This window comes from Trachemys scripta, chromosome 7 (genome assembly GCF_013100865.1).
Source record: "Trachemys scripta elegans isolate TJP31775 chromosome 7, CAS_Tse_1.0, whole genome shotgun sequence".
NCBI classification, from domain to species: domain Eukaryota; kingdom Metazoa; phylum Chordata; order Testudines; family Emydidae; genus Trachemys; species Trachemys scripta.
Window position 1 is genome coordinate 118311654 of NC_048304.1, and position 12769 is coordinate 118324422.

Below are 12769 nucleotides of genomic sequence, written 5' to 3' on the forward strand. Positions count from 1 at the left end.
TCCAATCAGACAAGAATTTTTACATTTCTGCTCAGAACTGTGAGCTGCCTGTCTCATTGGAACAATTTAGCCATTATATTATCTACAACTCTAGAGCTCAGAGCACATCACAAAGAAGGATACCTATCATCATCCTCACTTTACAGTTGGGGAAACAAAAGCATAGATGTGCTTAAAGTCACAGGCCAATGACAAAGTCAGGAATAGAACCCAGGTCTTCTGACTTCTAGGCCTGAGCACTATCTACAGGAGCGTAGTATCTCAGCACTTAGGAGACCTATCGAAAATGAAGGCAAAGAAACAGACAGGTATATTCTACTTTCAGTTACTTCTGATTTAAAATGGCATAACAGAGGAATCTGGCCTAGCTTTATTTAAAAAAAAAAAAAAAAAAAAAAAAGGGGTGGGGTGGGGAGAATCTTACAGAGCAACTTTAATCAATGTAGCAGAAAGAGCAACATTTTAAAGCTCAGTCCATGCCAGCTTTGTAAGAAGAAAGCATGATACAAACAACAGATTAAGATCATGTTTAAAATCATCCAGATTAATTCAACCTAGACTGGTAAAACAACCGAGTACTGAAACAAAATATCTATGAAAATCAAACTAGGACCAAAGAATGGATATATAGTAGAAAACACAGAAATAAGAGTTGGGAAAACATCCAGAGGGATGGAAAATACATGACTGTTCCCTACAAGATCAACAGGACAGTGTCTCAAGATCTGGGCAAAGGCCAGCCACATGCACAGCCCTGAAGACCCACAGTTTCCAATCAAGAGAGAGTCCAAAATAGTCAACAACAAAAATACAAATCGTATCATTGTTGGCTCAAAGGCGGTGAGAAGGAGGAGTCACGTTTCCCAGAAAGAGAAAAAAAGAAGCCAGTCTTTGAATTCAGGCACAAGTTTGTCAGGAGGGCCTGGTAGATAATGAACAGTGGCAACTCCAAAGAACAAGACAATTAACTCAGCAGCTTGATATGAAAAAATGGACTGGAAGCTCTGGCCAGCAAAGAATCAGATCTTAAAGCTCAACCAGGAGCCAAAGGTAAAGCAAGTGCACTCACTTCTCTTCACTGCCTTCAATAACGAGGAAAAGGATAAAACCACTAAGAGTCAGGGCAGCCACTGGAGCCAACTCTAGAGGTATCAACCAAGTCTCTTCTAAAGCAAAGGTTTAAACTTTAGAGACAGCAGGACTGTGAGTTAACACAAACTCGAGCTGTGGACAAAGCACTCCAGACAGAAGTAGACACGGCAGGGGTGAAATGAGGGCAAGACAAAAAACTGACGAACAAGGAATACTAATTAAAACTAGGGAATCAACTGTGTGCTGTACATAATATATACTTATTTGTGGAAACATGAGAAAACAGACAAAGGGGAATTCAGAAACTAACAACATAGGCTAGCCAAAATATCAGTTCCATTGTCCCAGAGAATTAATTCTTCACAGCAGCAGGGGCTTGACGTCAAAAAGCCATGAAGCTAACAAACACTTACTGAAATCCGCCATTGCTCTAGCACAGGGGTGGGCAAACCCGAGGGCCACATCTAGGTCTGGAAATTGTATGGCGGGCCATGAATGCTCACAAAATTGGGGGTTGGGGTGCAGGGGGGGGATGAGGTCTCCGGCTGGGGGTGTGGGCTCTGGGGTGGGGCTGGGGATGAGGGGTTGAGGGTGCTCTGGGCTGGGACTGAGGGGTTCAGAGGACAGGAGGGGGATCAGGGCTGTGGCAGGGGGTTGGGGCATAGGAGGGGGTCAGGATGCAGGCTCTGGGGGGTGCTTACCTCAAGCAGCTCCCAGAAGCAGCAGCATGTCCCACCTCCAGCTCCTACACAGAGGTGCAGCCAGGTGCCTCTGCACGCTGCCCCGTCCGCAGGTGCCACCCCTGCAGCTCCCATTGGCCGTGGTTCCCAGCGGGGACGGCAGTTGGGGAAGGGGCAGCAGGCAGAGCCCCCTGGCTGCCTCTATGTATAGGAGTCGGAGGGGGGACATGCCGCTGCTTCCGGGACCCACACAGAGCTCGGGAGCTCGAGGGCCGGATTAAAATGTCTGGAGGACCGGATGCAGCCCCTGGGCCGTAGTTTGCCCACCCCTGCTCTAGCACCAGTGCAGCTTCCCCAGTGTAAGCAATGTAGATTGGCCACTAGTGGTTTTAACATGCTCCTCTAACCATGAGCAGGGCTAGAGAACATGGTGCTAAGAATGCCTGAGGCTTGTCTGCTAACAATTTTGCTACGTCACCTGCTGCGTGGTGCCACTTCTAGAGTAAGCACGAGATGTTTTGCTAAAATGACCAACATACCTAAGTTCCTAGTGGGTTAATGGGCCTTTGGCCATAGAGAAGAATAATTTATAGAAGGCAGGTACGGCAGTATAAATTATATACACAAACCAAACATTTGAGCCTGATTCTTATTTACATTAGGGCCCCTTTATACCACATCAACAGTGTACAGGAGCCTTAAATGATATTACACCCACTTAAGTGCCTTAGTATAAATGACAATTAGGCACAGAGTCAACAATATCCCTGCTGTGTTACTGCACAGTAGTGTTTTTCCTATGGTGTGGTAACAGTGTGCATCAGCTTCTAAGGGCTCCTGAACCGCAGGGTAAAGCACTAAATTAGTCAGATTCATTCCTGGTGTCACTCTGTTCAAACCAATGGAATTACAGCAAGGAAGAATTTGGCCCATTGCGTGTTTGGAACAGCTCATCTATTGTACAGGCTGTGTACACTTATGGTGCTATATTAATAATAAAGCACAACCAGGAGAGTGCTCATTGAAACTCTGCAGGATTCTCCCACGTGGTGGGTTGTAAAATGAACAAGATGATATAGGATATCATAAGAGTCTTGCCATTGGAAACCCTACTAAATCCAGCCTAATCTCACCTATAAAGGTCTATTTACTTTTTCTGTACTGTGATTTACATTCCTGAATTACTTTTACTGAAAAATACTTTTCCCTCATTTTATGTATGTTTCCCATTTACATGACAATTGTAGATAATAGAATGACAACACTAAACTCTGCTCAAAACAAATCGTGTACGAGACCTTGTCTATACTGGGAATTATCTCCAATGTCAGCGATCAGGCTGCAGCCACTTGTGCAAATCCCATGTGTTGCTTTCCTGGTCTACAACTTGCATCAGCGGAACTTACCCTGGTTTCAAGCACTCTAGCAATGTAAACGTCTATACCTGCAGTTTGTATTGATGGCAACCACATGAAATGAGGGCAAATCACCAGGTAGACAAGGCTCAGAGACCAGATTCTGAAAACACTCACACTTGTTAATCCATTGAAATCAGCCACCAAAATCCCTAGTGTAACTCTGTCAAAGCCAATGGTATTACAGGAAGGACATTTGGCCCATTGTGCATTTGGCACATTCACCTACTGTACAGAGATATGTACACTAGTGGTGCTATATTACTGTATTATAGGGCAAAACATTTTCTGGAGGACACCCACACTCCTGTACTAACATGCAGTTGGTTCCACCAGAGAGTGAATTCACCTCCAATACTGAAAACTTAGATTTTCTCTCCTTGATCATGGCAGAATCAGAGGCAAAATTTACACCAGTCTGGCCAAGCTGAACTACATTAGGGAAAGGGGAGGGTGGGGAAAATCAACAACCCATTCTCAGAATAGAAGATTCAAAATAATTTGCTCAAAGAAAAGCCCTTGTAAACATTTGCCTGTGCTCTTTAAGGCTTCTAAGACAGTATGGTAGGCTCTAAATAGAAGGCTGCTTTCCCTAACAGTTTGGTCCTTTTCTATTTGGCAAATCATGATTTTCTTCCCTGATCCTGCAAAGGGATCTGTTCGTAGTGGGAAACCAGAATATCCACCTGGCTCCCATTTGCAGGATCAGCTTCTTTGTTTCGAACAGAGCTTGGAAATTAAGGGGACCACATGAAGGTTGTGAGACAACAGAAAAAGTGACCTCCTATGACAGTGGTCTCAGATTCTCTCCTTGTACATGGTCAGAGTCAAGTAGTACAACAAACTCATTCCAGGTCATAAGCAGAACAGATCAGAACATGAAAACAGCCATACTTGGTCAGACCAGTATCTTCTCTTCCGACAGTGGCCATGCCAGGTGCCCCAGAGGGAATGAACAGAACAGGTAGTCATCAAGTGATCCATTCCTTGTCACCCATTCCCAGCTTCTGGTAAATGGAGGCTAGGGACACCATACCTGCCCATCCTGACTAATAGCCATTGATGGACCTATCCTCCATGAATTTATCTAGTTCTTTTTTGAACCCTATTATAGTCTTGGCCTTCACAACATCCTCTGGCAAGGAGTTCCACAGATTGTGTGTGTATTGTGTAAAAAAATCAGGGTGGATAAAAATCAATGATGAAAAAAAATCAGATTTTTTTTTATTTAAATTGGATGTTTTTGATAGATTTTTTTCCTCAAAAAGCATTTTATCTAAAGATAGTTTTAATTAAGATACATTATAGCTCAAATATATCATCATGGTAAAGGGGTTATAAATTCTAATTCTATAGTATGAGACAATATACTCATGTAATGTTTAAGGGAAATTTTGTAAATGATTTCTAATAGTTCATGGATTAGGGACCCAATCCTATGAGGTTCCAGGGGCTTCTGGATAGATTATTTATGTTAATCTTTCTATCTACCCAATGGGTCTCAGTGCTCAGTCTAGAAGATACCATCAGAGATGCTCAGTTTTGCAGTTCTCAAACAGTGGATTTGTGTCTCCAGAGAAAACATGCTTGTTAACAGCAAAAATGTTTTTAAATAAAATACTATATAGAGGTGAGAAACAAACAGTTAAATAAAAACAATTTAAATGTCTGTCTGGTGACGTTCTCCTCCTAATACAGCATGGCAAGAAAATCCTCCAAATATTAATGATTAACCTGTTGAACTGGAGATATTTATGAAGTCATTGGGAAGTGAACTATCTGTTTCAATTACCTTTGGTAAATGAAATAACCAAACAATTATTCATTTTCTGATATAGCTGTAAAACTAATCTGAAAAGTTTTCAAAATAAATCACTTTAAAAATGTTTAGTGTGTACTTTCTAAAAATGAAACCTACATCTATCGCCGAGTTGTAAAGAATATGTATTGAGGATTTAAATCAAATCCACCCTGGAAAAAATATTTCCTTTTGTTTGTTTTAAACCTGCCGCCTATTAATTTCATTTGGTGACCCCTAGTTCTTGTGTTATGAGAAGTAGTAAATAACACTTCCTTATTTACTTTCTCCACACCAGTCATGATTTTATAGACCTCTATCATATCCCCCCTTAGTCGTCTCTTTTCCAAGCTGAAAAGTCCCAATCTTTTTAATCTCTCCTCATACAGAAACCTAATCATTTTTGTTGCCCTTTTCTGAACTTTTTCCAATTTCAATATACAGTAACTCCTTGCTTAACGTTGTAGTTATGTTCCTGAAAAATGCGACTTTAAGCAAAACGATGTTAAGCGAAACCAATTTCCCCATAAGAATTAATGTAAATGGGGGGGGGTTAGGTTCCAGGGAAATGTTTTTCACTAGACAAAAGTATATTATATATATATATATATATATATATATATACACACACACACACATACACACACACATAGTATAAGTTAAACAAACAATTTAATACTGGTACACAGCGATGATGATTGTGAAGCTTGGTTGAGGTGGTGAAGTCAGAGAGTGGAAAAGGGTGGGATATTTTCCAGGGAATGCCTTACTACTAAATGATGAACTAGAACAGCTGAGCCCTCAAGGGTTAACACATTGTTATTAATGTAGCCTCACACTCTACAAGGCAGCAGGAACGGAGGGAGGGGACAGCATGGCAGACAGAGACACACACCCTGTGAGAGAGAGAGAGAGAGAGAGAGAGATGTGCATTGCCCCTTTAAGTACGCTGACCCCACTCTAAGTACACTGCCTTTTAAAGCAGATCAGCAAGTTGAGACAGCAGCTGCTGCCAGCAGGCTCCCTCCGTCCTGAGCCCTGTCATGTGCCCTCCCCCGCCCCCCGCTCTACGGAGATGGGGTAAGTGGGATGCAAGAGCAGGGGGACAACCTGACATTACCCCCCTCTCTCCCCTCGGCCGCACAGCAAGCAGGAGGCTCCGGGGAGCAGCTCCAAGGCAGAGGGCAGGAGCAGCACATGGCAGTGGGGGAGGGACAGCTGAACTACCCAGCAACTGATAACCTGCTAGGTGGCTGCTACACAGGGAATTTAGGGGAACAGGGAGCTGATAGCGGGGCTGCCGGTCCACCCTGGTTCCAAGCCCCCACCAGCTAGCTCCAACGTGCTGCTCTTCTTGCAAGCAGTGGACAAAGCAGGCGGCTGCCAAATGACCTTATAAGGGAGCATTGTGCAACTTTAAATGAGCATGTTCTCTAACTGATCAGCAACGTAACAATGAAACAACGTTAACTGGGACGACTTTAAGTGAGGAGTTACTGTATCCTTTTTGAGATGTGATGACCACATCTGCATGCAGTATCCAAGATGTGGGCGTACCATGGATTAGAGGCAATATATGATATGAGGCACCTCACAGTATCAGCCCCTAAATGTCTCCAAGATACCATAGGCTTTACAGTGTGCTTGGGAGATCACAAAACAAATATAAATTATGATGATCAAATATTATAATTTAATTTCTGATCAGTAATAAGTCTTAACTTCATTAAACTGATTACATTTTGGTAAAATCCCAGTTAGCATCCCTGTTTACTTTATTTCCTGTTCATACCACAATTTAAATTGATTAAAAAAACCTTTGATATTATTATTCAAATTTATAAATAAAAGTCAGACATGTCAGGCCTGTATAATGTATCAAGTCTAATCACTTTCACTGATATGTGGGGGATCCACAAAAGTAGCTCCCAGTAATACCAAAGACAGTAACCTCCTGATACACCAACACAAATATAACCTCCAATGGTATATTTCACTCTCCTCTTACAAGTTCTCAGAAATCAACTGTTGTCCCACAAATGTTTGCTTCCTAACACATGGTAAATTATATAAACGACACTGCATGTGAACATGAAAAATTACTATTTTTCACCTTCATAGAGAACTTGAAATCAACCTAATCTTGTTAAGAATGTGTAAAAAAAACCCTCCATGTTAACAAATGCTGGGGATTTAACTAAAGCAAAGGAAAGAGTTAAGCATCACAACACTTTGTTTTTAAACTTCTCCCTTGTTATAGTTTCTGCAGCACAGTTTAAGCACGCGAGTAGTCTCATTGAATTTAACAGGACTAACTACGCAAGTAAAACTAATCATGTGTCTAGATGTTTGAGTAGTGGGACGTTATTATATAATACAAGTCACTGGTCCAAGAAGACCTTTAAAATACCTATTCAAAATAGACATAGGCCCCAATCCTGCAAGCAACATTAACTTTAGAGGGACTGCCCCACAGCCACAGTAATCTGCCCCTGTACCATCAACTAAAGGATCCGAGCCAAAGTTGGGAAGAGAAGCAACACACTGAAAGTGGTGTTCAGCACAGTACATAGTACCACATGAGACACACCTTAGACAAGCAGGGCAATTCAGAAATAAACTACTGAATTCCAGGAACATCACTGCTTCATGTCGACCACGAGGGGCTTTCTGCACCATGGGGTGGAAACAAAACGCACTTCAGTTAGCGGAGGAACGCCACTAACTGAAATGGGCTTTGAATTGGGCTGTTCATGTATTATCATCTAAAAAAGGACTTCATGTCTTTCACATCCAGTATCTCCCATTTCCACCACAGCTGCAATGCTAATGCAGTCCCCCAAACATTCTAAATGATGTCACTGTCACCTCACATTTGCCACTGGGGCACGCAAATGACAAGAGGCCATAGAATCTCACCTTTGTTTGTTTGTTCCCTTTTTTGTTTCATTACATATAGAGAGAATATTTTTCTTCATTATTTTATTTACATTTGAGGTGTAACATTAAAAATCTCTCTCATACTTTCGAAGAACTTGCACATTTTTTTTTAAAAAAAGAGAGACTGCATCACCACTCCTATAGGCTGGCTCTACATTCTTCTGTGTTTCTCTAGTAACTGTGCCATGACAGGATGGAACATGCTGGAAAGAAATAGCTGCGATGTCTGGGTTGCAGATGCTGCAGGAAAATGTTTGGATTTCAACTATATGTATTTTTTCTCCAATGAAAACAAGAACATCCAGGATCTGTAGCCATCTAGCCCTGCATGGTTTTTTTTAAATGAACCAAAGTGTCCCAATTTAAAGACACACAAAGTAAGCAAAACAAATTCAGTGTATTTCATTAGAGGTGCTTGAGAGAACTTTTTGTCAATCATACTTTAGATTTCAAAATGTAACATTCACCTACAGGATTTCCCATATTTTTGTTACAATAAATATATATATTTTTTTTTAAAGATTACACATCTCAGGAGAAAAACAAACAACTACCACCACAAAACTTACGTTTTTACCCATAAACCAGTACCAGGTTTTGAATACCAAAGCTTAGACGACTTGACTAGACAATTACTTGACACAGACTACTGAAGGGACCCTTTGATTTTAACAGAAAGGGACTCAATGGACCCTATTTTAACTAGTGCTCATGCTGCATTCACAAAGCCATGCAAGACAGATTCTAGAAAATCTGGGGTCCCCTAGAACTGCACAGTTGTCACCATACTGCACATCATAGCCATTTAGAACTCTGATCATCTCATTCCAGAAGCACTGGCTGGCTATGACTTGAGCTAAAAGAGAATCCCCATTATCTATAAGTCGGCTTGGAAGGACTAGATTTTTAAATTGATAAATGTGGATTTCACCATACACAGACAAACTGATGAAAAAAATATTTCCAGAGATGATCACTGAAATTTACTTACAGGCAAAATAAGGACTATGGTGCTTGAGTTTGATTTAAGGCTATTTAATTTGTATATTTTGACATATGATGTCGACAATTTGTGTTTTAATGGTTATAAAGCTTTAACGTTTTGTATCTCAACATCTGCTGTCATTAAATAAATATTCTCTGCCCCCCCCCCACTGTCCGAACCGCCATAATTTCCTGCAACTGTGAAAACTGTAATTGATAAAAATTAAAAATTGCTTAAAACCCATAATTTTGTGCAACTGTGAAAATCTGACTAGATAAACATTGAAAAAATGCTTAAAAACAAACATTGATATTATCCATCTTAATTATAAAAAAATCAAATTCTGCCAAGCCTATCCGTCAGCAGTATAAGGCCTATGACATACATTTAAGCAGGTCCAATTCCATCCAGTAGAGGGCACTATTAGACACATACCCTAGCCAGTTCATGACAAGCTCTCATGCATGCAACAGCTTTACAAAAATCAAAGAGCGCCAACATACCTCATGTTAATACCACAACCAAAAAAAAAAAAGCCTATACCCTCTGTACCAAGCATACAAAGGAGGTATTAAATAAGGTTACAAAACATTGTCTCTATTTTCTTGTGGCCTCAGAGATTTTTATTTTGTACATGTCCTGCCCACTAGCATACTGGTCTAATATCATGTTACCACATGAGGGCTGCATATCAGGACTCTGTACTGGCAGGGTACTCAGAGCATTCAGACCCCAGGAGAGGGAGTGCTTTTCATAACTCTATAGAAGATGCAGACACTGGTGCTAAGAAGCTCCCAAGGGATCTGCTGCTAGCCCTCCTTGTCAGAGGCAAGGTCGCCAAGACAAAGGCCTTTGAAGGAAAGTGGTGCAGGAGGAAAAAAAGTGAGGGGAAACTTTCGGGCTCCATGGACCCACCCTATGCCAGGTAGAAAACAGATCTTAATGCTGCACTCACAATAATTTTCCAGCACAGGCAGAAGTTACCGTAGATCTGGGATTGGGATCAAGGGGCAGAAAAACATGAAGAGAACTGCACTGAAATCAACGGGGAAAAGATCGTGCAGCTATGCAATGCAGCAAACTAAAACATACTCCTCTCTCAACCACGGGAAACAGTCCAAGATGATGCTGATCCTGATGAGGAAACTTTCTCTGTAGCAAGTAGTTCCAACACTACTCCCAGCCACATTATTACCAAGCATGTGGAAAGTGGAGTGGGGAAAATAGAAGAGAATACACAAGAGCACCCCAGTCTACCACCCCTTCCTCATGCTCTTGGGAAAGCTCTATCACTTGAAGAGCCCTCCTTCATTTTACATATCATGCAAGCCTCATTGTAGTAAGGCTGAGTTCTGTTTGAAGAATATATAGCTAGTTTAGAAGTTTCCTGATGTAATAATAATTCTTTACATTTCTGTAGCATCTTCATCCCAAGAGGTCCCAGTGAGAATGGTCCACTCTCTCAGGGATGAGAGAAAGTAATAGAAAAGGCATTAAATCTCAGCTGGAAGGAAGAGAAGGTGGCAGAAAGGAATCAGAGGCAACATGTTAGGGCTGCAGCTGGTTGTCTCTCCTAAATTTACCAGGCCAGCAACCAACACAACATGGTCTCCTATAAAAAAAATCCTAAACTCGAGTTCTGTGATTGGCAGTCAGAAAGCAGGGAGCTCCTTATGGAAAGGGGACTGAAACTCCAACTTTCTGAAAGCCAGGAAACTGGGTGAAAGACAGCCAGAGATTTTCTAGTATCTAGTTTAGTGTGTCATGTATAGAAGCCAGTTACGCCACTCTGTCATTTTACAAGATGTTGATTTAGTAAATATCCAGATCCATTTTGGAGATGTCATTTCCTTCCTTTGGCTGACATTTATCATTACAATCCCAAAGTGCTACACTTGCTGTCTACCTGCTGAAATGCAGCAAACTTCTGAGATGAGAAGGTAGCATAAAGCATAAGAGAAGAGAGAGGGGACACCTATTGGCCGTACTAGTATTGCTGTCCTTGCCCAAGATCTCACTATGCTCCCTCTCTTTCCAGCTTCAAGTTTGTGATGTGGAATCAGGTGGCAGTGCCAAGCCACCTACAGCCCCTCTGTGCCTCCTCTGCTCCCCGCATCAGGTCCCCAGCATGGCAGCTACTAGCTCTGGACCCCCCTGTGCTGAGACCCCCCCAGTTTTCCAGCAGGGTACCTCTCGGTAGCAGGCACTGTCTCCAGCCAGGGGCTTTCATCTCATCTCCCCTTTTCCCCCCAGCCCTGGGTTTCATTGCACCCCATGACTTCCCATCCCTGCCTCCCAGTGTGGTACCTGTTGGCAGTGCTTGTACTGCTGCCCCCGCTGCTGTGTTTCCTCACCCGGCTCAGCCTCCGCATTGGCTTTGGATCCTGCAGTCCAGGGCTTGGTAACAAGGGGAAGGTCGAGGCATAGCCATGCTCACACTCTGCACAAAAATCAACAGATGAGAGAAACCAGTGAAGAAAGGTTCATTTACTTGAACCCAATGACCTAAGGAAGGAAGGCCAGAGGCATGAAATAACCCAGTGCAGGGGGTGGGGGAATGAGTGATCTGCTATAAGCAGGAGGGAGGCAGAACTCTGTGGGAGAAAGGGATTAGAGCCATGTCATCATGGGAGATGGGGACTATTAACCCAGTATCAGGGGAGACGGTTTAAGCCCCTGTAAACCTTGGGGAGAGAACCGCAGATCCCAGAAAAACACTGAACGCTGACATAGCGGCCTGGGCAGCTTGGTTCTCTGGTCCTCACTCAAGCTGTGTGACCTGGACACAGTGTAAAATAGGCATTTCCCATTGTGTTTTCAGGCTCTCGGCAGCCGCAGACCTCTCTCTCTGTGGAGAGCTCACCCTGATCCCCAAGAACCATTCACACCAATATCCACCCCTTCAACTGTCTCTCTCTCCCCCCAATCTTCCCCCTCTGCAGGGATCTCCACCCCCAACATCCATGGAAGCCCCTCACCCCTATCCCCACCTCTTCAATCTCCCTTCCTCTATGGGAATCTCCCACCACCAACCCCCAGGGTGCTTCCCCTCCATACATGGGATTCTCTCACCACAACCCTCCCTCCCTTCTCACCCCAACCCCACTCCTTCCATGGGGAGCTGTCACCCCAGCATCCCTCCCCCCATTACCTCTCTCCCTTCGCTCCAGATACTCTGCCGCCTCCAGCAGCCGCTGGATGTTGATCATCTGCACCCGCTCCATGGCCCCCAGGTAGGTGGCTTGGGGTGGGGGGTTGCAGCCACTGAACCACCACACCCCAAACCCCCACCTGAGGCGGCAGGAGCTGCCAAGGGCAGCGGTGACAGAGCTCCTTCTCTCCCCGAGATCTGGACTCTTCACATCAATGACAGCGTCCCCCGGATGCGTCTCCTTCAGGGAGGGAAGGATGGGGGAGCCACCCAGGATTGGGGCTGCAGTCCCGTCTCCTGCTGCCTCCAGAGATCCACTGGGGCAGGAATAATGGGTAACCACAGAGACTCAAACAGCCAGATACCCCTCGTCCTACCCCTGCCCCTCCCCCCACACACTGCCCCCCGGCTCCTGCCCCACACGCTGCCCCTCCCCCCACTCCTAACCCTGCCTCACACCCACTCTCTGCCCTCCCTAGCCCTGCCCCTGCCCCACACTCTGCCCCCTTTCTAGGCCTGCCCCTGCCCCGGTGCTGCGCCTACATGGCCGCTCCAAGCCCTCGCCCTGACCCGTCCCCTCGGCGCCCCACAGCAGAGCCCCGCCGCGGCGTTCAGCGGCCCCTCACAGTTTGTTTACCTCCGGCGAGCGACCACGGGAGGGGGAGGAGCCCCACAGCCGCCTGGGAAATGTAGTTCCCGGCCGCCTCC

The 12769-nt window shown here is 44.1% G+C and overlaps 1 protein-coding gene across 3 annotated transcripts in view; it reads right to left on the reverse strand.

Moving 5' to 3' along the window:
* Positions 1-12769, reverse strand: part of MXI1 (MAX interactor 1, dimerization protein) — a 90128-nt gene that overhangs the window by 60865 nt on the left and 16494 nt on the right. Inside the window, exons 1-3 of one of the 3 annotated variants that reach the window (XM_034775924.1) lie at positions 12699-12731; positions 12062-12378; positions 11218-11350 (exon numbers count right to left, since the gene is read on the reverse strand). In XM_034775924.1, coding sequence (XP_034631815.1) covers positions 11218-11350; positions 12062-12134 — 206 coding nt within the window. In that variant the 5' untranslated portion in view covers positions 12135-12378; positions 12699-12731. Of the gene's footprint in view, positions 1-11217; positions 11351-12061; positions 12441-12698; positions 12732-12769 lie in introns of those variants that run through there. The other 2 variants (XM_034775923.1, XM_034775922.1) reach the window with 2 other exon arrangements.